Raw genomic sequence first — 23,657 nt, forward strand, 5'->3', positions numbered from 1 at the left:
GCCCCCCTGGAAACTGGGCCCACACCTCTCTGCTGCTGCTTTTCTGCCTCTGTCTGTTGTTGGTGACAGCTCCCCTGATCCTCCTGCACTGCCTCTCCCCTCTGACTGGGCCAACTGGAGACAAAAGGATGACCCCAAAGGCCTGACCCCGAGTCTGTCAATCCGGCCGTGACAGGAGAAGAACAGAGGGTGGGAGCTGGACTCTGCTTGGGCAGGGAGTGCTGTGCTCCAAGGAGTGCCTGCTCTGTGTCATGGGCCACCTCCTTCCTCGCTGTATCCCAATAAAACCCTCCTGCATCAGCACATTTTGGTTGAGCTTCCCTTTCTCTGCGGGGCCGTTCTGGCCTGACCCTCCCCGCTGACTCCCTGCCCTTCCTCCAGCCTGAGAGCAGCAATTATGTGGTTTTGTGGTGATTGCTGAAGCAATCAAGGAGCTGTGAAAGGGAGGGTTGGAGGAAACACTCCAGATTTAAGCCCACAAAGGAGTTCAGTGGTTCTCTGTGGGTCACAGAGGTTTCTGGAGGTGGTGACTCGATGTTTTTGTACCACAGCCAGTCCTGCCCTGGGCACCTCCAGGGCTGGGCACTCCCCCACCTCCCTGGGCAGCCCCTGCCAAGGCCTGAACACCCTTTCCAGGGGGAAATTCCTCCTCATGGCCAACCTGACCCTCCCCTGGCACAGCTTGAGGCCGTTTCCCCTCCTCCTGTCCCTTGTTCCCTGGGAGCAGAGCCCGACCCCCTCCCTTCTATCACCATCTTTCATTTAGAGTCACTTTATTGGAGTTATTGTGGCTCCCTGAGGATGTCTGAGGTTTGGGCAACTCCAACACACTGTCAGAAGTGCCTAAAGAATGCAAATCAACATTTCTTTTAGGATTGGGAATGGGAACCGAAGACAATCCAGCAAGGAAACTTTACTGGATTTGTCCCCTCGAGCTTGCAGTGTCAGGCACTTGGAGATGTGTAGAAATTGCTCTTGACTGTGGCCCCATCCAAGGGCTGCAGTTATATCACAGCAAAATGTGCTTTCACATCACCAGGGTGTGCAGGAGAGGATTTCCTAAGGGGGGAGTGACACAAGAGCAGGAATCACACCTTGTGTTGTTGTTTTTGTAGCTGCTCCTGGGAGCAGAAGCACAAAGAGACTGATGGGTGAGTCTCCAAGCCTACTGAAAGCTGGAGATGTCTTAAACCCCAGCTCTACTCCCTTTGATGTTCCTTGGAAAGGTATCCCTGGGACAGATTCCTGACTTGGAAAATCTAATTTTTCTCTCTCTCTAAAACCAAGGTGAAAATGGCAGGAACAAAGATTTTAATTGGCAGCTTCTCTGGAGGTGGAAAGGAAATTAGATGACACAGAACCAAGCAATGGCTTGAGTTCCCAGTGCTTAAGGAATTAAGGGATTTTAATCTGTGATTAATGATGGCAGACAATAAACTCATCAGCTCCGAGCAAAACCTTAATAGGGCTGAAGAAACAGGTTCAATTTGAAAACAATTAGATAATTTGCTTGGAATCATCACGAAGCTCTGCAGCGAGGAGGGAAAATCCCAGAGGATGCCAGGAGGAGGTGAAATCCCACAGTGTGGGGAGGTGGAATTCCAGTTCAGCCACATGAATCCTGGAATGTGTCACAGGGAGCAACGTTTTCCACTGCTGCAAATTCCTGCTGTCACCTGAAGGGCCCTGGAGGTCCCTCAAGGACATGGGACAGAAGGTTTTCAGCTGGCTCGGGGCAACTGAGCCAGTGAAAAACGAGGTTTGTGGGTGAAAAGGTGAAAAAGAAAACATTGGGCAAAAAATAGCGATGCAACAGAACTTTAATGGTGGTGGGTGGAGGGGAAGCACGGGAGGGGTGTGGGGAATGCAGTCCCACAGCACACAGGAGCTGTCCCAGGGAGCTGGGAGGTGCTGCAGCCCCACGGGGACCAGCAAAGTCCATCCCTGGCACATCCCCGGCACTGCAGCTGCCCCGGGAGCTCAGCACAGCCCAGGGCTGCTGCCAGGGCACAGGGGGGGCTCCTCAGAAGTAAAAGGAGCCACAGTTTCCTCCCCCAAACCTCCTGCCCCCCCCGTAGCAGCTGCCCCCTCCATAGGAACCCCCCCCGTAGGAGCTGCCCCCGCCGCAGGAGCCCCCGAAGGCCCCGCCAGAGGAGCTGGAGCCAAAGGACCTTCTGCCCCCATAGGAGCCCCCAAAGGACCTCCTGCCTCCATAGGAGCCCCCGAAGGACCTACCCCCTCCATAGGAGCCCCCAAAGCCCCCCCCAGAGGAGCTGCCCCCTCCATAGGATCCACCAATTCCCCCCAGGGAGCTGCCCCCATATGTGCCCCCTATGGAGCTGCCCCCATAGGAGCCCCCAATTCCCCCTATGGAGCTGCCCCCATAGGAGCCCCCAATTCCCCCCACGGAGCTTCCTCCTCCATAGGAGCCCCCAATTCCCCCCCCAGAACTTCCTCCTCCGTAGGAGCCCCCAAAGTTGCCCCCGGAGCCCCCGAAGTTGCCCCCGATGGGCTGGGGCAGCACGGTGCCCACCAGGCTCTCCTGGGGGCAGGAGCTCAGGATGGGCCCTGGGAAGGTGATGACCACGGGAGGGGGGTAGACCACGGCCCGGGAGTCCCCGCAGGAGGTGACACAGGGCTCGTTCCAGGCGTCCACGTAGGGCTCTGGGCAGGTCACCTGGCAGGGGGACGAGCAGCCGCTGCTCAGCAGAGCTCCTGAAGACATCTTGGGGTGCAGAGGAACCTGCAGCGGGACGGGAAGCACCAGCTCAGCACCCCAAAGGCCAGGGGGGAAAGCAAACCCGGCTCTGCTGTCCTTCTCCAGCAGGGAAACAAAGGGGGAAGGAGGGTTTGGAAAGGGTCAGGTTTGTCCCTCTGCTGCCTTTGCCCAAAGTTCCTGCTGCTCCAGCAGTGCTGGGAATCGGGGAGGGCAAAGCCAAGCTCCACGTGCCTCTGGAAGCAGCTCATCCTCGGGATCCTTTTGGATCACAGCACACACATGGTGGAGGTAAAGGAACAATATTGAACTGACCCAAGTGCCTGAGGAAACCCCGTCCCACAATTCATCAGCTGTGTCTAAAAATGCAGATATTTAACAGACTCTCAGTTTTAAAGCACGGAAGAGACAATCACAGGCCCTGCAGGAGGATTCCTCAGCTAAAGGCAGGAATTAATCTGCTCCTGGTTCATACAGAAAGCCAAGAGGGTCCAACTCACCGGGTCTGGAGCAGTGCAGAGGAGGAGTTGTCTCTGATGGGCCTGGGGAGCCCTGAGAGCTCTTTTATAGCTGCTCAGACCCCCTGAGCCGGCAGCCACGCTTTGTGCAAGAGCTGCCCACGCGCTCCCCGAGCGTGTTTGGCCGTGTGCATTATTCCTTTAATTGGCCTAATTGTTCTTTAAGTGACGTGATGACTTTATTATTACGAGTCCCCACTCACGTTACGAGCCTGGCTTTGATCTGAGCTTTGATCTCCTGCCCTGACCCCCCCAGCTGATGGGGGCCCTGGCCCTGCTGGGGCTGGAGCTGGAATGGGCAGGGATGCACGAGGGGGTTTTACTGATCTGATAAATACACTGAATTTCTCCTTCCCTCTCCCAAACCCGGCTTGGGAACCCTCGGGGGGTCCATGAGGTGCTGCCATCCACCAGAATGGGAGAACCAAGAGCAGGGTTGGTTCCTGGGGTTCCTCCTGTCAGCTGGGATTTCCCAACCCCACCGTAGGAAACCAGGGAGTTTCACACTAATTGGGGAGTCAGGGAGGAATTGCTGACAAGCAAAGCTGTCAAATCAAGAGCTGTCACTGGTGCCTGACAGGACTTGTCCACGTCCTGTTGCAAGATCTCAGCCCCAGCAGCTCCCCCGTGCTCCACTTTCTGAGCGGGGCTGGGAACACCAGGGATCTGGGATGTGTTACATGAACACCGAGGGTCAACATCACAGGGGGGGAAATGAGACACAGGGGGGGAAAATGAACCACAGGGTGATCAAAAGATCCCTGGGGCTGGAAAACCCCCCCAGCTACTGACAGAGGACACTCTGCTCAGAGGTCTCTCCTCCTGTTGGTGCTTCTGAGTCTCTTCCTCCCAATAAACAAGGGGTCTAAATCCGGGAATACCACTGTGGTTTTCCTGAAAAAAACAGTCCTTGCCACTCTTAAGACTCTCTTATTTTGTTTTAGATTAAAGCACCTTTACATACTCTGCATGCAGCCTTTCCATACCCAAAATTATTGGGGTTTCTCCTCAGATGGTGCCTCCAGGACAAGAGCTGTGTGTCCTGCTGGAATGTTGCAGCTCTCCTGAAAGGTGGCAAAAGGAGAATTATGATAATAAAATCACTCCTTGCTCTCACTCCTCCTGTGGGGAGTTCCTTGGGTGGGTGTTAAACAGGGAAAAAAATGACCTTTCCCATCCAAGGAGAGAGAGAGAAAGAGGAAATTTGCCATTTTCCCAATCCTGCACAATTCTGAACTCCAATTTTTTCCACAGGAGAGAAAATATTTCTCCTGAGCAAACCCAACTGGTGTTTTTAAGGAAAACCTGGTGCCTTTACCCCCCCCCCCCAGCCAACAGAGCTCAGTCTGGGAGTCAAACGAGGTCAGGGAATGGCCCCAGTCCCAAAATTCATACAAAAACTATTTAAGGATTAAAGTGAGACAAAGGGTGTGTTGCACACCTTGGATGATGGAGCTGATTTACTAATCATTCCCACCTATCAAAGCAATTATTACAATTAGAAGGAGCTTATACAGCAAAACGTGTGCCTGGTTAAGTGCTGGGTCCCCGAGTGTGTGGCAGGTCCTGGCAGGGTATAAAAACCCCGAGTTCCCTCCAGGTTCCACAGCAGCTCCTCTCTCCAGTTCGGTGTCCTCGGTGAGCCTGGTGAGTTCTGTGCCTTTGTGTTCCTTTATATTGATTGGGATGTCGTTACTGGTGTTTAATTTGGGAAATAATTCCATGTCAGTGCTCAGCAGTGAGCAGCAATGTGGTCTTGGAGGTCTTTTCCAGCCCAGATACTCTGTGATCCTCTCGTGCCAGTTTGGTTTTGTCTCTTAGGCAGGGAAGGTTCTTGCAGCCAGTCACAGCAACCATTGGCAGATGCAGGTCTTCAAATGTGAGCCTGTGTTCTTCCAAACCACAGAGGGAAAGTGTCAATTAAATCCTGATTGTTTGATGAGGAGGTCACAGCTCAACTCACAGCTGGGCTTTTACTCAGAATGGAGCAAAGCTGGAGTGAAGATCTCTCCTTGAATGTTTATCTACTTATAAATAAATATTTATGAGACAATTTATAAGACAATAATATTTATAAGACAATATTTATAAGACAGTAATTCCTTCTGTCAGGAAACTATAAACTGGATCACTGTGTTGGCTGTGAAGGCTCAGAGCTGTGAATACATTTAAATTTACCCCTTTGCTGTGCTGCAGGTTTATTTCCATCCCAAAAGGTGTCTCCAGGACAGCTTGGGAGCAGGAGATGCTCCTCACCTGGGTCAATTCAATATTGCCCACTACCCCCATCAGGTGTAAATGAATGTTCTGACCCAACAAAATCCCAAAGATGAGCTGCTTCCAAGGGCACGTGGAGCTTGGCTTTGCCCTCCACGATTTCCCAGCAATGCCAGAGCAGCAAAAACTTTGGGAAAACGCCCTTTAAAACTGAGAGTCTGTTAAATATCTGCATTTTTAGACACAGCTGATGAATTGTGGGACGGGGTTTCCTCAGGCACTTGGGTCAGTTCAATATTGTTCCTTTACCTCCACCATGTGTGTGCTGTGATCCAAAAGGATCCCGAGGATGAGCTGCTTCCAAAGGCACGTGGAGCTTGGCTTTGCCCTCCCCAATTCCCAGCACTGCTGGAGCAGCAGGAACTTTGGGCAAAGGCAGCAGAGGGACAAACCTGACCCTTTCCAAACCCTCCTTTCCCCTTTGTTTCCCTGCTGGAGAAGGACAGCAGAGCCGGGTTTGCTTTCCCCCCTGGCCTTTGGGGTGCTGAGCTGGTGCTTCCCGTCCCGCTGCAGGTTCCTCTGCACCCCAAGATGTCTTCAGGAGCTCTGCTGAGCAGCGGCTGCTCGTCCCCCTGCCAGGTGACCTGCCCAGAGCCCTACGTGGACGCCTGCAACGAGCCCTGTGTCACCTCCTGCGGGGACTCCCGGGCCGTGGTCTACCCCCCTCCCGTGGTGCTCACCTTCCCAGGGCCCATCCTGAGCTCCTGCCCCCAGGAGAGCCTGGTGGGCACCGTGCTGCCCCAGCCCATCGGGGGCAACTTCGGGGGCTCCGGGGGCAACTTTGGGGGCTCCTACGGAGGAGGAAGTTCTGGGGGGGGAATTGGGGGCTCCTATGGAGGAGGAAGCTCCGTGGGGGGAATTGGGGGCTCCTATGGAGGAGGAAGCTCCGTGGGGGGAATTGGGGGCTCCTATGGGGGCAGCTCCATAGGGGGCACATATGGGGGCAGCTCCCTGGGGGGAATTGGTGGATCCTATGGAGGGGGCAGCTCCTATGGGGGGGGCTTTGGGGGCTCCTATGGAGGGGGTAGGTCCTTCGGGGGCTCCTATGGAGGCAGGAGGTCCTTTGGGGGCTCCTATGGGGGCAGAAGGTCCTTTGGCTCCAGCTCCTCTGGCGGGGCCTTCGGGGGCTCCTGCGGCGGGGGCAGCTCCTACGGGGGGGGTTCCTATGGAGGGGGCAGCTGCTACGGGGGGGGCAGGAGGTTTGGGGGAGGAAACTGTGGCTCCTTTTACTTCTGAGGAGCCCCCCCTGTGCCCTGGCAGCAGCCCTGGGCTGTGCTGAGCTCCCGGGGCAGCTGCAGTGCCGGGGATGTGCCAGGGATGGACTTTGCTGGTCTCTGAAGTGCTGGAGCTGCAGCACCTCCCAGCTCCCTGGGACAGCTCCTGTGTGCTGTGGGACTGCATTCCCCACACCTACCCTGGACTTCCCTGTCATTAAAGTTCTGTTGCATTCAAACTCAATCTTTGGTGTTTTTTCCTTGTAACTCGTTTTTTCAAGGAATATTTTTCTGTGTAATTCAGCAACTGAGGAAGATTTGAGGGTCCTGGTGGAGAATCAGACTCTTGAGGGTCCTGGTGGAGAATTAGGCCCCTTTATCACATTGCAGCCCTGGGTTTGAGTGGGGGAACAGTGTGTTTTGCACCGCATCCTTCTAAATAGCCAATACTAAATAGTGGGATTTCCTACCAGTGTCACCTGGCAAGGAATCAAATGGGAAAATCATCTGATGCCTTCCTGGGCACCTGACCCGGTGTCAGACCCATTCCTCCCCAAACCAGGATCCTGCAGTGCCAGTTTGAGTTGGAACATCATAATTCTGCCACCTGAAGGCCTCTGGTTTGCAGATTTTCCCGAGAGAACCCCTGAATATTTGGGGTTCTGTGCTCACGGGGCCTCCAGCCCTGCCTGGGCTCGGTGCTCCCTCTGCCTCCTCACTGCCAGGAGGACACTTTCCTGCACCTGACACTGCACCTGAACCCCCTGAACCCTTCCTGGGGCCATTTCCCCCCTCTCTGCACACACCCAACACTTTTTTTGCCTGCTGTTGCTGTGATTTCTGTGCTATCAACCCCCCTCCTGGAAACCGAAGCGACTTTGGAGGCTCCCCTGGGCAGGAGCACTCACTGCAATTGTTCTGAGGAAATGCTTTTGGATGGTTTTGCAAACACCCACTAATATTCTGTATGTGCAAAGTGTTGTGGCGCTCTGATGTGTAATGACAGGCTGCTGGGGCTGAACTGCCCGGGACTGAATCACAGCGTGGCTGGGACAGAAATGTGCCAGGGCCAGGCACGTGGTCCCTGAGTCAGAGGGTGAGGAACCCCTGGGGAATGGGGAGCCCCTTGGGGCCGGGGGTTACAAACCGGCCTGGTGTTTGTTATCCCCATGATATTATTGAAATCAGGCTGGCCAGGCACTCACCTCCCCAAACCAGGCCATATTTGGGCATTTAAATGGGATTTCAATGGGACTGTGCCTCTCTCACCTGAGGGGGCCGGGGTTGAGCTCCCGGTTGCTGCTTCATCACAGCAGGTCAAGTGGGGCCAAAGCTGGGGCTGCAACTCTCAGTGCTCTGTGTCTGAAGGTGTCCTGAGAAACCCCCAATAAATCAGCTGTTCCTCTTTTCCTGGTTCTCCGTGTGTTGAGCAGGGAATGGGCAGCGTTGGTGGCTTTGCTGCTCCCTCACCCTGAGATTCCCACACTCCTCCTCACACTCATCCTGTTCCTGGTGCAGCTGTGACCAAACCCCCCGTGAGCTGGGCTGGGGATGGGCTCATTTATCCCATACCAGGATCCCTCTGACCAGCCCACTTTTACCAAAATGAGTTTTCTCCTCTCGTGTTCCCCCCTGGGAATGACCAGGAGCTGCGTGGCAGAGGAGGAGGAACCTCGTGCTGGGCTGGGGCTGCAGCTGCCACACCAATCCTGCTGCTGTTTTATATCCCAGAATCCCAAATAACAGGAACCTCGTGCTGGGCTGGGGCTGCAGCTGCCACACCAATCCTGCTGCTGTTTTATATCCCAGAATCCCAGAAAAGCCATGGAGGGACCTCGTGCTGGGCTGGGGCTGCAGCTGCCACACCAGTCCTGCTGCTGTTTTATATCCCAGAATCCCAGAAGAGCCGTGGAGGGACCTCTGGGGATCACCCAGGGCAGGGTCACCCAGAGCAGGGGACACAGGGACACGTCCAGGTGGGGTTGGGATGTCTCCAGGGAGGGACATTCCAAGCCTTTCCCGGGCAGCTCTCCCACCCTCCATGGACAGAAGTTCTTCCTCACCTCGAGGTGGAACTTGCTGTGTTTTATTTTATGGCCCCAAACCCAGGACCTGCCGTGTTTTGGAGTCTCAGGTGAGGAGCCAGGGCTGTCTCTGGGAGGCAATTTGAACACCCCAGTCATGCAGTGACTCCAGGCCCTGTAAACACGTCCTAACAAGCTTCAGAGCAGCCAGCACACTCAGGCCTAATGTCAGGGTTGGCTCCTCTGCATTCTTGGAGGCCGGGATGTTCAGCCAGGAAAACAAAGTCCTGTTTTCAAGGGCTGGCAGGGACGGCCCTGGGAGCTCTGAGAGGCTCAGAGCCCAGACCAGGCTCCTCTAAGCCGGGCTCAGCTCCACTAAAGCCGGGCTTTAACGGGCTCCTTCCACCCCAGCAGAGCTGCAGGACGGGGTTTGAGGCTCAAAACTGGGAAAAGAGAGGAATCCAGGGACAGGACACCGCGAGTCACGTGCTGGCCAGGACGGGGTAATCAACACAAACAGCCGGCAAAGCCACCCAATTACTGTAATTAACCTCCAAATTGGGTTTGGGGAGTAATGGAGCCTTAATGCCCAAATATGACGTTATTTTCTTGCATCAGCCTGGTGGTCCAGGCGGGTATATAAAACCATTCCTGCTTCAGAAACCTTCCAGCAGGTTCTCTTGGCTTCTCCTCGCTGAACTGAGTAAGTTGGATTCTGATATCATTTTTTTCCCCCCCCTAAAATAAAATAAAATTTAAAAATTGTAATTTTGGAAACGTTCTCGTTTAAATTCGGGGCTGAATTTCGGCTTCGTGTTCTGTGGTTCTGTGCAGTGCTCAGGAGCTTGTTTTCCTGAAGGAGCCATTTGCTAATTATTCATTCAGATTGAGGTGTAAAACTGCATTTGAATTCTAGATGGTATCGAAAACATCTATTTCCACTGCTTTATGGAAATTTAATGTAGATGGCCTTTAAATAGCCTTAAAATATCTCAGCCAGCAATCCCCACCTGGTGGGGTGGTTCTGACCTTGTGGCTCCTGATCTTTATCTGATTTTGGGCAGAGATGTTGTGTAAATATTGGCACGGGCTGTAGAAATACTGAGGCAGTTGCAGTCACCTTTGGATCGGAGCTTGGGAAGCTGCTTTGGGTGGTTTTATTCTCTTTATGCAAAGCAGTGGTGATATGAAAACACTGCCCGGGCTGTGTGGGAATGTGTTATCCACTGGGTGTTTTGTGTTTGGGTTTCACTCCTCCTTTTCCCCTGGGTCGGTCTCGGCTGAGGGTCGAGTCGAGAGCACAGAATTAATTGTTGCAGGAGGTTTAGAGGGTGGAACCTGAAGAGAGTGGCTGGATTAGGGTTTAGGGTCAGGAGAAGTTTGAGGGAATGATGGATATTTTGACATTGTGTCTAGAAAAAGAAAACAGAAATTGCTTGAGTCAGACTCAGCCCCACCCAGGCTTTTCCAACATGCAGCAGTTAGACAACAAATAATCATCTCGGCTGAAACCAAAATATTTCACTTAATCTCAAACAACAGATTAAGAGGCTCCTTCATGTGGTGCTTTGAGCTGGAATTTGGTTACATTTAAATGGCAACTTGAAATGTAGTTTTATTTTATTTTCCAAATCACCTCCCCACCCTTCGACTTATTTCAAAAGACTGAAAAAGGTGCAGAATTCAGCCCAGGTTCGTGAATGGTTTTACTCCCTCAGAAACTTAAATTCAGGGACCTGCTGCCGGGTTTTTGCTGAGTTTCAGCTTTTTCCCTGTGATCCTGCAGAAGTTTATTTGTTTAATTTTCTGAGTGAGCTCGATACTAAATCTCTGTGTTAAAGTCACCTGTTCCAAAGTGACTGCAGCAAACCCAGAGTTATTTATACCCTTCTGGGGTCCATTCCCTCACAGGGAGAGAGGATATTCCTCTTTCTGTCTTTTGTCTGCTCAGCCCAGACTGTGCAAATTCAATCCAGTGAAATGCTTCATGCTTCCCATTCCTGAACCCTCAGTGCTGTGCGACCCCAAATTCACTGACATCCCCTCCAAATCCCGGAGGAGAGGGCAGATGTTTCCCCTCTCAGAGCAACCCCACAGAGGTGCTTTGGTGCCTGCAGGGAGGATTTTGGGCTCCGGGAGGTCCCGGAGGAGAGGGCAGATGTTTCTCCTCTCAGTGCAACCCCACAGAGGTGCTTTGGTGCCTGCAGGGAGGATTTTGGGCTCCAGGAGGTCCCGGAGGAGAGCAAAGCAGAGCAGAGCAGGGTGGTTACCGCGTTATCTCCCCTTCCTGTCTCTCGGGTGTCCATCCCTTTGTTCTCCCGTGTGTGTGTTCCTTCCCCGCAGGTCGGCAGCGCAGCCCCAGGATGTCCTGTGAGAAATCCGCGTGCGTGGAGCCGTGTCCGTGCCCCTGCCCCTGCCCCGGGCAGTGCCCGGACCCGCGGGCGGCCGCCTGCACCGAGCCCTGTGTCATCGCCTGCCCCGACTCGCGGGTCATCATCTTCCCCCCGCCCGTGGTGGTGACGTTCCCGGGGCCCATCCTCACCACCTACCCCCAGGACACCGTGGTGGGCTCCTCGGAGTCGGCCGAGCTGGCGGGAGCGCTGGAGTCGGGCGTGGCCGTCGGGGGGTCGCAGAAGGGGCTGGAGTGCCTCGAGTCCTGCTGTGCCCCCAAGTTTGGCACCAAGTGTGAGCCCGTGTGCGTCCCGCAGTGTGCCCCGTGCCCTGCCCCGTGTGCCCCGTGTGCCCCGTGTGCCCCGTGCCCTGCCCCGTGTGCTCCGTGCCCTGCCCCGTGTGCCCCGTGTGCTCCATGTGCCCCGTGCCCTCCACCGTGTGCCCCGTGTGCTCCACCGTGCACCACCAAGTGTGCTCCACCCTGTGCCACCCCCTGTGCCACCAAGTGCGCTCCACCTTGTGCCACCCCGTGTGCCACCCCGTGCACCACCAAGTGTGCTCCACCGTGTGCTCCGCCGTGTGCCACCCCGTGCACCACCAAGTGCCCCCCGCCTTGTGCCACCCCCTGTGCCACCAAGTGTGCCCCGCCGTGCCCCGCGCCCTGTGCCACCGCCGCCTGTGCCACCAAGTGTGTCACCAAGTGTGTCCCCACCTGCAGCACCCCCTGTGCTCCCCAGTGCCCCACCAAGTGCGTGCCCGAGCGCTCCTACACCTACTCCACCCGCTGGAAGCACCCCTGCCAGAGGGGCATCTGCAAGAAGGTCAAAGCTTGAGGGCGACAGTCGTGGCAAGGAAACAAGGGAAGAAGCGAAGGAACACGGAATGGGACCGACAGGACACGGCAGGACACGACAGGACACGACAGGACACGACAGGACACCCCAGAGGGAAGCGACGCTGGAAACCAGGACCCCGCGTCAACTCCCCGTAGTGCTTTAGCTTAGATTTCTTTTATTCTCCTGGCTTTGCATCTTGTGCCTGTGCTTTTAACTCCCCCTCCCCGGTCTGGCGCTGAGCAGGGTTTTGGGAAGGAAGGGATTTGGTCTGAACAGCAGGGATTTGGTCTGGAGTGGCAGGGATTTGAAGGGGACTCAGCAAGTGTGAGGGAAGGGAACGTCGCGAGGAAACGGGTCACGCTGGAGGAACTGGGGATTGGGTTTGGCTTTTCTTGGCTCTAGAGAAACTGCTCCTTCTAGTCTGCATCAGCCTTTCTGCAAATGTTCACTTCCACTTTGCATTCACATTAAAATGCTCCTGCATCAAACCATTGGCCTTCTGAATCTCCTTTTGCCTCTGCTCCTTGGTGTCTCTCTCGGTCACACTCAGCCTTGTTTAGACCAACAGGGGAGACTCTTCCTCCAGACACTGAACACCTGGTGCCCAGGTAAAGTTAAGGAGCTGGTTCTGCTCTCTGCCAAAAGGGGATGTCAGTCATGTGGTCCAGGAAAGCAGTGAAAGGTCTGATTCCCAGGGGAACCTGGTCCTGCCTTTTCTGGGTGAAACCCTCCAAATCACAGCAAAATGTCTGGGTTTAGAGTGTCCTGTTCTGGCTCATACCCAGCCCTGCTTGGAGACTTTCTTCTCTAGGAACAAGCTGCTCTTGTTTCTGCATCCCAACTCTTCTGAGCTGCTTTTGCACAGGACTCTTTTCCACCTCCCCGTGGTGACAGTCACGGCTGGACCTGAGCCCCAGTTCTGGGCAGAGCCCCAGTTCCAGCATCTCCCAGCTGGTGCCAGCAGTGGAGCCCTTTGGGCTGCTCAGGACACCAGGCGTGTCCTGCTCCTGCCAAGCAGTTCCAGGTGGTGTTTTTATACCCAAGGTTGTGTTAATTCCATCCTTCCCTAATGGCTCCCTGCACGTATTTGCTCCCTGGGTGCCTCTGGAATTCCGTGTCATTCCTGCAATTACACCCACCCAGAAACATCCCAAGGCTTCCTGAGAACAAAGGGAGCCAGGATGCTTCCCAGACACTCACTGATGTGTTACACCTGTAACGTGGGATGTTAATTTAGTGCTAATAGTATATTATTTGGGTTACACTCCCCAAGACTCTGTAATAAGTGATGAAGAAAAAGGTCATTATTTCACACACGTTTATTTCTATATCTTCTCGAGATATTTATTTTTTTTTTTTAGTAAAGTGATGATTTTCACTATAAAGTTGCTCTTCTTTTGTTTTATGATGCCTTTCATGCCCATGATCAAGACATAAAGCTGTTTCTAATTAGCTTCAGTTTAAAAGAGGGGCTCAAAAAAGACATTTGGGCCCCTCAGCCCAGTCATTCCAGAAGTTCACTCTTCAGGTGACCACATTTTATAACAGGACAGGGTTTTTTAATATTAAAAATAAATTAGAATCTTTATTCCTCTGTTGAGAACCCTGTGAAGCCCCAAGTTGCCAGGCTGGGATGTTGCTCTGCCGGCCCAGTTCTGTGCTGGGGCTGCTCCCTCCTGTGGAATCAGCTCAGGCTGACTCAGCCCCGGCCTGGCAGGGACTGCCAAACCTGCCTGGGAGGCTGGGTCCTGCTCCAGGCTGGCCTAGGGCTCCAGGCTGGTCTAGGGCTGTGCTCCAGGCTGGCCTAGGTCTGGGCTCCAGGCTGGTTTAGGGCCATGCTCCAGGCTGGTCTAGATCCATGCTCCAGGCTGGTCTAGATCCATGCTCCAGGCTGGCCTAGGGCTCCAGGCTGGTCTAGATCCATGCTCCAGGCTGGTCTAGATCCATGCTCCAGGCTGCTTTAGGGTCATGCTCCAGGCTGCTTTAGGGCCATGTTCCAAGCTGGTCTAGATCCATGTTCCAGGCTGGCCTAGGGCTCCAGGCTGGTCTAGATCCATGCTCCAGGCTGCTTTAGGGCCATATTCCAGGCTGCTTTAGGGTCATGCTCCAGGCTGCTTTAGGGCCATGCTCCAGGCTGGTTTAAGGTCATATTCCAGGCAAGCCCAGGCACGTTCTCCCAGCCTGGGTCCCCACGGACCAGCCCTGGAGTGCCCTGGGTGGGTGTTTGGAGCCCTCCCTGCCAACCACCCGCCCAGGAGAGCCCCTGGCTGTGCAGCCACAACCTCTGCAGAGTCCTCCTCAGCTCTTGTTCCCCGAGATCAGCCCCTGGATCAGCCCCAGCCCGTCCCTCCCCTTCACCTCTGTCTCTGTTTACAGCCCAAGGCAGCTCCAACCACTTCCCCAGCTCTTCTCCTTGGCATCACTTTGGGCCATCGCTGATATTTTATGCAAAGTGGGTGGTTATCACGTCCCTTTCCACAGAAAAGGTAATTGCTGCCCTAAAGAGGATGGATTTGCTGCCAGGGGGGAGCCTGGGTTAGACTCAGCTCAGGTATCTTTTGAAATATCTGACACAAATTCTGGTGTTTCCTAAACTCCACAGAGGAGTTCTGAGGTTTGGCTGCCCTGAGATAAATCCAGTAACACAGTTCTGGTCTGGCAGCAAGAAAAAAAAAGCAGAGAAGGAAAGAAAAGGGGATTATTGGGAGGAGAATCAATTCATATTTACAGCTGAGGGACACTCAGGGAGTGACAAACCTAAAGAGCTTATTCAATATTGAATCTTTGGAAAGTCTGGGCCCTGTGGGTCTGTTTGGGGCTCCACATGAGGTCAGTGCAGAGGTGACCTTCCTGTCACTCCTCTCAGGGTCACCTGGCCCCGAGCAAAGCAGGGGGACCTGTTCCTATGTTTTTTCTTTAGAACAGCTACAGCTTGATCCAAAAAATTAATACCATGAGTGCATTAAAAAGATTGACAAGTGTAAATATTTATTGCACTCTGAGCAAGCAACATTTTCCAAGCGGTTCAGGAATGTTCCAGCACTCCCAGGGCCCCGTCCCTCAGCCAGATTTAATCTCTGCCCATGAATCAGCCCTGCCAATGCTCCAAATATTCCAGTTGCCAAACCTGGAGTCAGTCAGACCTGCTAATGAACCAAAAGGCTTTGTTTTGCATGAAGAGCAGAGAGAATCCAAGAATGGTTTGGGTTGGAAGGGACCTCAAAGCTCATCCAGTCCCACTCCTGCCCTGGGCAGGGGCACCTCCCTCTAGCCCAGGTTGTTCCAAGTCCAACCTGGCCTTGGACACTTCCAGGGCTGGGGCAGCCACAGCTGCTCTGGGAAAGCCATTCCAGGGCCTCCCCTCCCTCACAGGGAAGGATCCCTTCCCAATATTTAACCTGAATTTCCCCTCTGTCAGTGTGAACCCCCCCCCCCCTTGCCCCATCACCCCAATTCCTGAGGAACATCCCTCTCCAGCTTCCCTTTAGCCCCTCAGACCCTGGCAGAGCCTGGCAGAGCCTGGGGCTGGCTCAGAAGGGGCCTGGCAGGAGATGCTGCCCCTGTGGCTGCAGATGGGCAGGTTGTCACCTCCCAATCCTGCTGGGAGACACCCCAGGGGTGACCAATCCCCCCCAAAGGTTCCACTGGTGATGTTTCCCCAAGGAGGTTTTGACTGGAAGCCCTGAAAGCTCTGAAAGCTCTGAAAGCTTTAGAGTTGGTGGTTCCTGAGTTAAACCCAAAGTCTCTGAGCTGGTTTCTCAGCTCCAGGGCCCAAACCCTCCCCAGCTGGTCCATCCTGCCCTTCCCAAGGTGCTCAGGGATGGGGAGCTGGCTTGGAGGAACAACACAATTGTCCCCATTATAACACCAGTTCCCCCTGGCAGCAGCCAGCAAACCACCCTCGAAGCTGCTGGAAACTCCTCCCTGAAGTTGCATTCTCCTGCCATAAATTATTCATTTGTTTCCCCCCTCGATTCAGAAGCTCCAGAGACCAAAGCACTGCCCAGAGGAGGAAAGGCTGGGAGGTGAACGTTGACAAAGGCACTGCTAAAATCAGGATTAGCAGGAGCTTTGTTTCCCAACAGCTCTGCTGCTCTTGCACCTCTTAATTGTTAAATGTAACTGGGATGGTTGCATTTATAGGGGTTCTGTAAACCTGCCTCCTGCCACCCCACACGCTGTTATTTGTAAGGAAAAGCCCTCAGGAAATGTCTCCTGGCCCGTGTTGGTGCAGAATCTGCTCCTTCAGGGTGTCCAACACAACTGGAGCTTCCAACAGGAATTTACAGGCTGTGTAATGAGATAATGAGTCCATAATTGTTAATCCCAAATCTGCTGCTGATTCCTCAGAGGAGCCTCAACTGTGGCAAAGAGTGGAAGGGATTCTCTCCCTCCTGGACTTTATTTTTACTGATTTATGGTTTGCTGCCTGTTTTGGGCTTCCAGAGACTCAACTCTCCCTCCCCTCAGAAGACCTCGAGGTGCTGGAGCCTGTCCAGAGACACGACGTTGCTTTTCAAAGAAAATGGGCAATTTAGATTTTGAAAACTTTGGGGTTAAATGCCTTGCTCGACGTGTTGATCCCCAGATCCTCCAGCTGGAAGCAGAGCTGGAGAGTAAATAAATCCCTGGGCTCCCAATTTCCACGGGGAATCAAAAATTCTTCACACAATGACAAGTAAAACTATCCCTGGAGAAGGAAGGCTTGTGGAATTTGTGCTGCGTATGTTTAATGAGAGGATCTGAATTTATCCCACTACAAGGCTGGTTTCAATTTTTTTTTTTTTTTTTTTTTTTTTTTTTTTTTTTAGCAGCTTAAGCTCAGATTTTATGCAGGGAAATCTTCTTATGTATTTTTCAGTTGATAGAGCAGATTTACACCATACAAAGACCAGAAGGTCTGTGAATTTAACACTTTGATTGTAGTGCAGCAAAGGAAATAAATTGCCTTCTGTGTCAAAGAAAACAACCGTGACCTGCAGAGCCACGAAGTGTCTGCCCAGGAGGACGAGGAGATTAAGTTTTGAAGTGAAACTATTACTCATTATCAAGAACCCAAAAGTGCAACAACATGTAATTAATGTTATTACAGCCGAGCTCTGTAGCTACAACACGTTAATCACACGGAGGCGCTTTGATTCTGCGGCAAAAAAAAAAAATAAAATTAAAACAACAACAAGGTAAGTGTTGCCTGGAGCTCCCTCATAACCATCCCCCGGAATTAATCCGTGCCTAAAGTACAGGGCTGGAGCCGCGCAGGGCGGGACCGGGCAGAGGGAGGCAGGAGTTGCAGCAGGGGATGGTTCTGCCCATCCCATTGGAATTCTCCTTCCTCCTGCCCCATCCAGAGGCGGAGGGCAGGAGATGTATTTGTCAGAGCTGGGATTATCCCGCTCGGGAGGGTCAGAGGGGACCTTTGCAGCCCCCGCGGGGATGGATCTCCAAGGAATGGGGGGGCGGGAGGAGAACACGGGGACAGTTCGTGTCTGGAGAAGGGACCTGCCCCCGGAGCTCCGTGAGCGCCGTTCCCCGGGAACAGGGAATGGGGCCTTAAAGCTCATCCCGTTCCACCCCCGGGCTGCTCCAAGCACCTTAAAGCCCATCCCGTTCCACCCCAGGCTGCTCCAAGCACCTTAAAGCCCATCCCGTTCCACCCCAGGCTGCTCCAAGCACCTTAAAGCCCATCCCGTTCCACCCCCGGGCTGCTCCAACCCGGCCTTGGACACTTCCAGGGCCGGGGCATCCCTGGAATAACCTGTGCCAGGGCCTCCCTCCTCCCCCAGGGAAGGATTCCCTCCTAATTTCTGCCCCAAACCTGCCCTGGGTGGGTTTTTAACGCGGCCCCCGCAGCTCTGCTGGGGCTGAGTCCAAAGGTGGGACTCGATGACCTGGGAGGTCTTTTCCTGCCCAGATGATTTTGTGATTCCGCGTTGTCGCTGCAACCGGTGATCAAGGGGAAGCCCAAACCACCCGTCCGATGGATATCGCCTTTGGGGGCAGAACAACCCCCCTCCAGAGGTAATTACGGCGGGCGAGGAGCGAGCCAAGGCACAACATCCGATTTGCAAGTAAATGAGACAATCGCCTACAAATAGGCCCTTTACCCTCCGGGCACTTGCAGGGATTGTATAAAAGCACTCGCAGCTCAAGGCTGTTTAACCTCCATCTCCGAACTTTCCCTCTTCGGCGGATCAGGTAAGTCCGGGCTTACTCTTTTGACTGTTAAATCTTTATTTTTCAGCGCTGAGCTTTGTTCCTCTGCCAAGCGACAAACGGGTCTCTGCTGCGGGGTTTGAGAGGTGTGGATTTGGGGAGCTGATCTCAGACTTAGGGACCCCTAAGTGATTCAGAGACTTTTCCTCGAGCGCGCGGGGCTTTAAATTCTCTCCTCTGCTCGTCCCGCCTCGCTACGGAAGCGCTTCGATGCTGTAAATTTGTTTTTAGGATGGTTATTCAGCCGGATTCGCTGGAGGGAGCTGGGCAGCAGCTCCAAGGTGTGCTGGGTGTTATTTTGCTGTAAATTTGGTTTTTAGGGTGGTTATTCAGCCGGATTCGCTGGAGGGAGGTGCTGGGTGTTATTTTGATCTCCTCCCTGTCCTTTAGACCGATCCCCGGACCCAAAGCCTCTCCTGCCGTCCCCAGAGCCATGTCCTACTGCGGAGAGCTGTGCCTGCCCTGCGAGCCGCCCTGCCCTCAGCCCTGGGCCAACGCCTGCAACGAGCTCTGTGTCACCTCCTGCGAGGACTCCAGGGCCGTCATTTACCCCCCGCCCGTGGTCCTGACCTTCCCCGGGCCCATCCTGAGCTCCTGCCCCCAGGAAAGTGTGGTGGGCAGCTGCGGCCCCCCGGGCATCCCCCCGGGCATCGCCCGCTCCTTGGGCTCCGGGGGCTCCCCGGGCTCCCGGGGGTACGGAAATCCCGCGGGTCTGAGGGGCTCCATCCTCTTCGGGGGCTCCAGTGGTTCCGGGGGGGTGTGTAACTCCAGCAGGTCCTACAATTCCGGCTGCTCGGCTCCGGGGAGGGGGAGCTGCAGCCCGTTCCTCCCCCGCCAGTACAGCACCGGCAGCCGGGGGAGCTGCGGTCCCTGCTGAAGGATTCCCGGGAGCTCCGGGGCGAGAAAACCGCGGATACGGAGCTGGAATTCTCGGGCAGCGCTAAGGAAAGCAGAAACTCCTGTCGGAAATGCAGAAGCTTTGTGATTCGGAAGGTCCTGAAGTGCCTGTGTCTGTCCCCCGGGTGATTGTGACTGTTGGCTTTGCTTCTCGTGCCCATTAAAAGCCACATTGCACAGCACTGACCCGTGTCCGTTCCACCCCTCCCTTCCTTCTGAGCTCCCTTATTCCTCTTCCAGATGCTGCTTTTAATTCCCAGTAGTCACCAGGGATGGTTTCCTTCCAGCCACAAGTACTCGGATACTTTGGAAATGAGAGTTTTGGCCCCTCAGTATTAGAAAACTATAAAATGCTCTTAAGAGCAGGAGAAAAGCTCTGCTTCTCCCTCTTTGGGTCCTCTCCATGGAGCAGCTGAAGCCAAGGCTTTCCCAGGATAGAAGGGAAATCTATTCCCAGCACTGGCGTTTGTAATTAGCAGAAAATACACTTTTAAAGTGCAGTGAAGATGCTGAGGTCACTCCTTTCTCTCTGTAAGCTGGTGAGAGGATGGGGATGAACTCTGATCCAGCCAGGCAGTGCAGTTATTGAATCACAGAATCCCAGGATGATTTAGGATGGAAAAGCCCCCCCCAGCCCATGGATCCCCCTGTGCCCCATCCCCACCTTGGCCCCAGCCCAGAGCACTCAGTGCCACAGCCAGTCCTGCCCTGGGCACCTCCAGGGCTGGGCACTCCAAACCTCCCTGGGCAGCCCCTGCCAAGGCCTGAACACCCTTTCCAGGGGGAAATTCCTCCTCATGGCCAACCTGACCCTCCCCTGGCACAGCTTGAGGCCGTTCCCCCTCCTCCTGTCCCTTGTTCCCTGGGAGCAGAGCCCGACCTCCCAGACTCTCCCCTCCTGTCAGGGAATTCCAGAGCCAGAAGGTCCCTCCTGCTGCCTCATCCCCCCCTTCCACCACAAATCTCACAGAAGGTTTCAGGGCCATCCCCATCTCGAGGGTAAATGGGCAGCACCCCCTGGAGCCAGGACACCTTGGGATGGACCCCCCACGGGCCTGACCCTCAGCTGGGGCATCACTTGGGCACCACTGGCCAAGAGTTTCCAGGTGAGGAGAAAAGGAAAGCAGGGAACAAAGGCTGTGCTGCAACATCGACTTTAATGGAGGGAGGGAAAGGATTTAACAACAGCAGAACTTCATCCCGAGGGCACAGGAGGGGCTGGGAGGGTTTGCTGGGGCCGAGTCCTGCTGATCCTCAGGAATCCAGGTCCCTCAGCAGGGCCTGCAGCTCCCGGCACGGTAGGAGGAATAGCGGGAATAGCAGGGGTAGGAATATCGGCCGGACAGGGAAGCGCCGGATCCCCAGGAGCTCTGAGCACCCCCAGAGCTCCCCCAGCCGAAGGAACCCGCCGGCCCCACGGGCAGGGAGGTGCCCACCACGCTCTCCTGGGGGCAGGAGCTCAGGATGGGGCCCGGGAAGACGATGGACACGGGAGGGGGGTAGAGCACGGCCCGCGAGTCCCCGCACGAGGTGACACAGGGCTGGCTCCAGGCGTCGGCCACGGGCTGGGGGCACGTCAGCGGGCAGGGCAGGGAGCAGCGGGAGCTCAGCTGGCTGCAGAAGGACATCCTGGGCTGGAGAGAGGCTGCAACACACGGGGGGACAAAGGGAGCCTCGTCAGTCACACCGGGCAACGTTCCCCAGGTTCCCCTTGGGATCCCAGCAGGCTGGGGCTGGAAGGACCTCGGGGATCAGCCACTTCCCAGCCCTGCCCTGGATTCAGCTGGGACAGATTGGAAAGAAATTCCTGCCTGGCAGGGTGGGGAGACCCTGGCACAGGTTATTCCAGGGATGTCCCTGGATCCCTGCAAGTGGCCAAGGCCAGGTTGGACGGGGCTGGGAACAACCTGGGATAGTGGAAGGTGTCCCTGCCCATGGCAGGGGGTGGAATGGGATGGGATTTAAGGTCCCTTCCAACCCAAACCATTCCATGAGTTTATCATTTCTTGAAGTCTGATGCTTCCCCTAGAAATCCCATTCCCTCCAAACCCTGCCAGCACAAAAGAAGCACCAGAACCCTTTGATTTGAATGAAAAGAAACACTCCACCAACAATAGGCAAAGCCACAGGAAGTGCTCAGACAGGAGCACATTAAAACAACCATTCTATCATTCCAGAAATCTCCATCTTTAAGGTCCCTTCCAACCCAAACCATTCCATGAATCCACATTAAAGTCAGATTTTAAGTCAGACTTACCAAGTTGACCAGCAAGGAGAAGCTCAGAGGAGTGGATTGAGTGGATTGAGGAGCTCTGTGCTCTGAGCATTTTTATACCATTGCCCAGGGTCTGAGCCACCCTTTGGGCATTCAGCCCTCCCTCCTTCCACCCCAAACCTCCCTGCCCTTGCCACGACAGCGGGTGGAGGGATCCGGGCACGTTGTTTGCTCTTGGGCAAGAGGAGCTGGGTGGGATCCCAGCCCACGGGAATCTTTCATCTCAGGACAAGGTCGGGATTCACCCTCAGCAGTTTCTTCCTACTCAGCACAAAATTGAACTTCCTCCTTCCACTTGTCTGAGCTCCAAAGCACCAAAACCCCAAAATGTTCCACTTTGTTCTGAGGCATCACAGCAGCCCCTGCTCTGTCACACACAGGATTCCACATTAAATACCCTTCTCTGGTCACACACAGGATTCCACATTAAATACCTTTCTCTGGTCACACACAGGATTTCACATTAAATACCTTTACAACTGAGGAATTGCATCCAGCTCCTCACCCAGTGCAACAGAGCACACAGCGAAGTGAGGGGGCAAATGCTGGGTCCTCCTGCACCTGAATTTGATGATCTTAAAGGACTTTAAACTCAGAAATGTTGCTCAGAGTGTTTCTGAACTGCAGAGCTGAACCAGATTCCACGTGCTGGTTCCTCCTGGCAGCAGCAGGCACGGAAGGAGCCCCGACCCTGCCCTGCAATCTGCATTCCTGTGGCTTCTCCAGGTGGGATGGAAAGGCTCTGTCTCCACTGGCCTTTATTGTAAACACAGACACTGCCTGGTGCTGCTCCTCAACCACTTTGGAAACAAGAGTTTGGGCCCTTCCTTTCCCTTCGGGGAAAAATCCAACCTGGAAAAGCGAAGATGCCCCGGAGGGCAGACCCAGGGCCAGGGGGAGCTCCAGGGGTCTGGAGCAGATTTCCAGCACCCAGGAATTTGGGGAGAGGCTTTGGGTGCCCTCCTTGTCCTGCCTTGGGGTGAGGACAACCCAGTCCCGTGGGGCTGAGGATCCTTCCTTTGCCATCCCATGGGGCTGAGGATCCTTCCCTTCCCCTTCCCCATTCCGTGGGGCTGAGGATCCTTCCCTTGCCCATCCCATCCCATGAGGCTGAGGATCCTTCCCTTCCCCATCCCATGGGGCTGAGGATCCATCCTGTGGGGCTGAGGATCCTTCCCCATCCCATCCCGTGGGGCTGAGGATCCTTCCCTTGCCCATCCCATGGGGCTGAGGATCCATCCTGTGGGGCTGAGGATCCTTCCCTTCCCCATCCCATGGGGCTGAGGATCCATCCCTTCCCCATCCCAATCCCGTGGGGCTGAGGATCCTTCCCCTGCCCACCCCAACCCCAGCTGGTTTGGTCCCTGGCTCCTGCCAGGCCTGACCTGGAGCTCCCTGTTCTCGTGGTATCAGGGCACCAGCCCCGTTTCCATGAGCCAGGAGATAATGGGATTATAATTACAAATAATGACACGAGTACAAGCCATGCCCGGGATCTCCTCCCAGAGGCTCATTTCACTGCCAGGGCATGGTTGGCAAATCAGTTGTGCCTCTGTCTTAATCCTCTCTGCTAGAAATCACCAGCAGTGATTCCCCACTTCCCATGGGTGTTACAGGCTTGAAAAGAGCAGGGTTTGACCTGCTGGGGAGAAAAAAATGCTTTTATGTTTCAATAGAAAAGTATTTATATATAAAGGATAAATTTAAATATTTTTTAAAAACTTAAAATATGGTTTATTGCTTAATAAACCTGATTTATTTATATTTATATATAAATACATATTTATATATATTTATATTAATATATATTTATATTGTTATATATTTATCTTTAATGCTTAATAAACTTGGTTTATTTACGTTTATATATACAAATATATATATTTATGTATATTTATATTTTTATATATTTATATATATTTATATTTAATGCTTAATAAACTTGTATTTTCTGGTTTCCAGGACATTTCTTGTGGGCTCAGCACCTTTCAGAGGGAAGGGCTGTACCAGTCACAGGTTTCCTGAGCTGGGAGGGATGAGTGGTCCTTCTGAAAGGAAAACAGGGATCAGCAGGTGCCTGGGTTTGTGCTGAATCCTTTTCCTCCAAACTTCTGAATCATTTTCTTCATCCTCACCCGAAAGTTCTCTTCCCTCTCGGACTCGAAATGATCTCACGGAGTCCTTTGCAACTCCTTCCCTGGAAATCACGTTTGCTTTGTGATCACACCAGCTCAGTTGCTGCCCATTTTAATACCCCCATTATTATTTCTCAACCCCGGTGTTTCCTTATCTCAGG

At 54.0% G+C, this 23,657-nt stretch overlaps 5 protein-coding genes across 5 annotated transcripts; 3 read left to right on the forward strand and 2 right to left on the reverse strand.

Moving 5' to 3' along the window:
* Nucleotides 1-2,023: 2,023 nt before the first annotated feature.
* Nucleotides 2,024-2,725, reverse strand: LOC127462499 (keratin, type I cytoskeletal 9-like). Its single transcript, XM_051771144.1, has one exon. The coding sequence runs from the start codon at nucleotides 2,723-2,725 to the stop codon at nucleotides 2,024-2,026; it is 702 nt and encodes a 233-aa protein (XP_051627104.1).
* A 3,317-nt stretch (nucleotides 2,726-6,042) lies between these two features.
* On the forward strand, nucleotides 6,043-6,747 carry LOC127462500 (keratin, type I cytoskeletal 9-like). Its single transcript, XM_051771145.1, has one exon. The coding sequence runs from the start codon at nucleotides 6,043-6,045 to the stop codon at nucleotides 6,745-6,747; it is 705 nt and encodes a 234-aa protein (XP_051627105.1).
* A 4,365-nt stretch (nucleotides 6,748-11,112) lies between these two features.
* Nucleotides 11,113-11,973, forward strand: LOC127462501 (keratin-associated protein 9-1-like). The gene has a single exon (XM_051771147.1). The coding sequence runs from the start codon at nucleotides 11,113-11,115 to the stop codon at nucleotides 11,971-11,973; it is 861 nt and encodes a 286-aa protein (XP_051627107.1).
* A 6,131-nt stretch (nucleotides 11,974-18,104) lies between these two features.
* On the forward strand, nucleotides 18,105-19,194 carry LOC127462450 (feather keratin B-4-like). The gene is made up of 2 exons (XM_051771078.1): nucleotides 18,105-18,171; nucleotides 18,580-19,194. Exon 2 carries the CDS (start codon nucleotides 18,623-18,625, stop codon nucleotides 19,064-19,066), a length of 444 nt encoding a protein of 147 aa, XP_051627038.1. The 5' UTR covers nucleotides 18,105-18,171; nucleotides 18,580-18,622; the 3' UTR covers nucleotides 19,067-19,194.
* Nucleotides 19,195-20,357: 1,163 nt separating this feature from the next.
* On the reverse strand, nucleotides 20,358-21,482 carry LOC127462502 (feather beta keratin-like). Its single transcript, XM_051771148.1, has 2 exons — nucleotides 21,344-21,482; nucleotides 20,358-20,731 (listed from the first exon to the last, which is right to left on the reverse strand). The coding sequence occupies exons 1-2, from the start codon at nucleotides 21,411-21,413 to the stop codon at nucleotides 20,358-20,360; spliced, it is 444 nt and encodes a 147-aa protein (XP_051627108.1). The 5' UTR covers nucleotides 21,414-21,482.
* Between the last annotated feature and the right edge of the window lie 2,175 nt (nucleotides 21,483-23,657).

The sequence above is a fragment of the Manacus candei genome, unplaced genomic scaffold (genome assembly GCF_025592945.1).
Source record: "Manacus candei isolate 608988 ecotype Guabito, Panama unplaced genomic scaffold, ASM2559294v1 h1tg000128l, whole genome shotgun sequence".
NCBI classification, from domain to species: Eukaryota; Metazoa; Chordata; class Aves; order Passeriformes; family Pipridae; genus Manacus; species Manacus candei.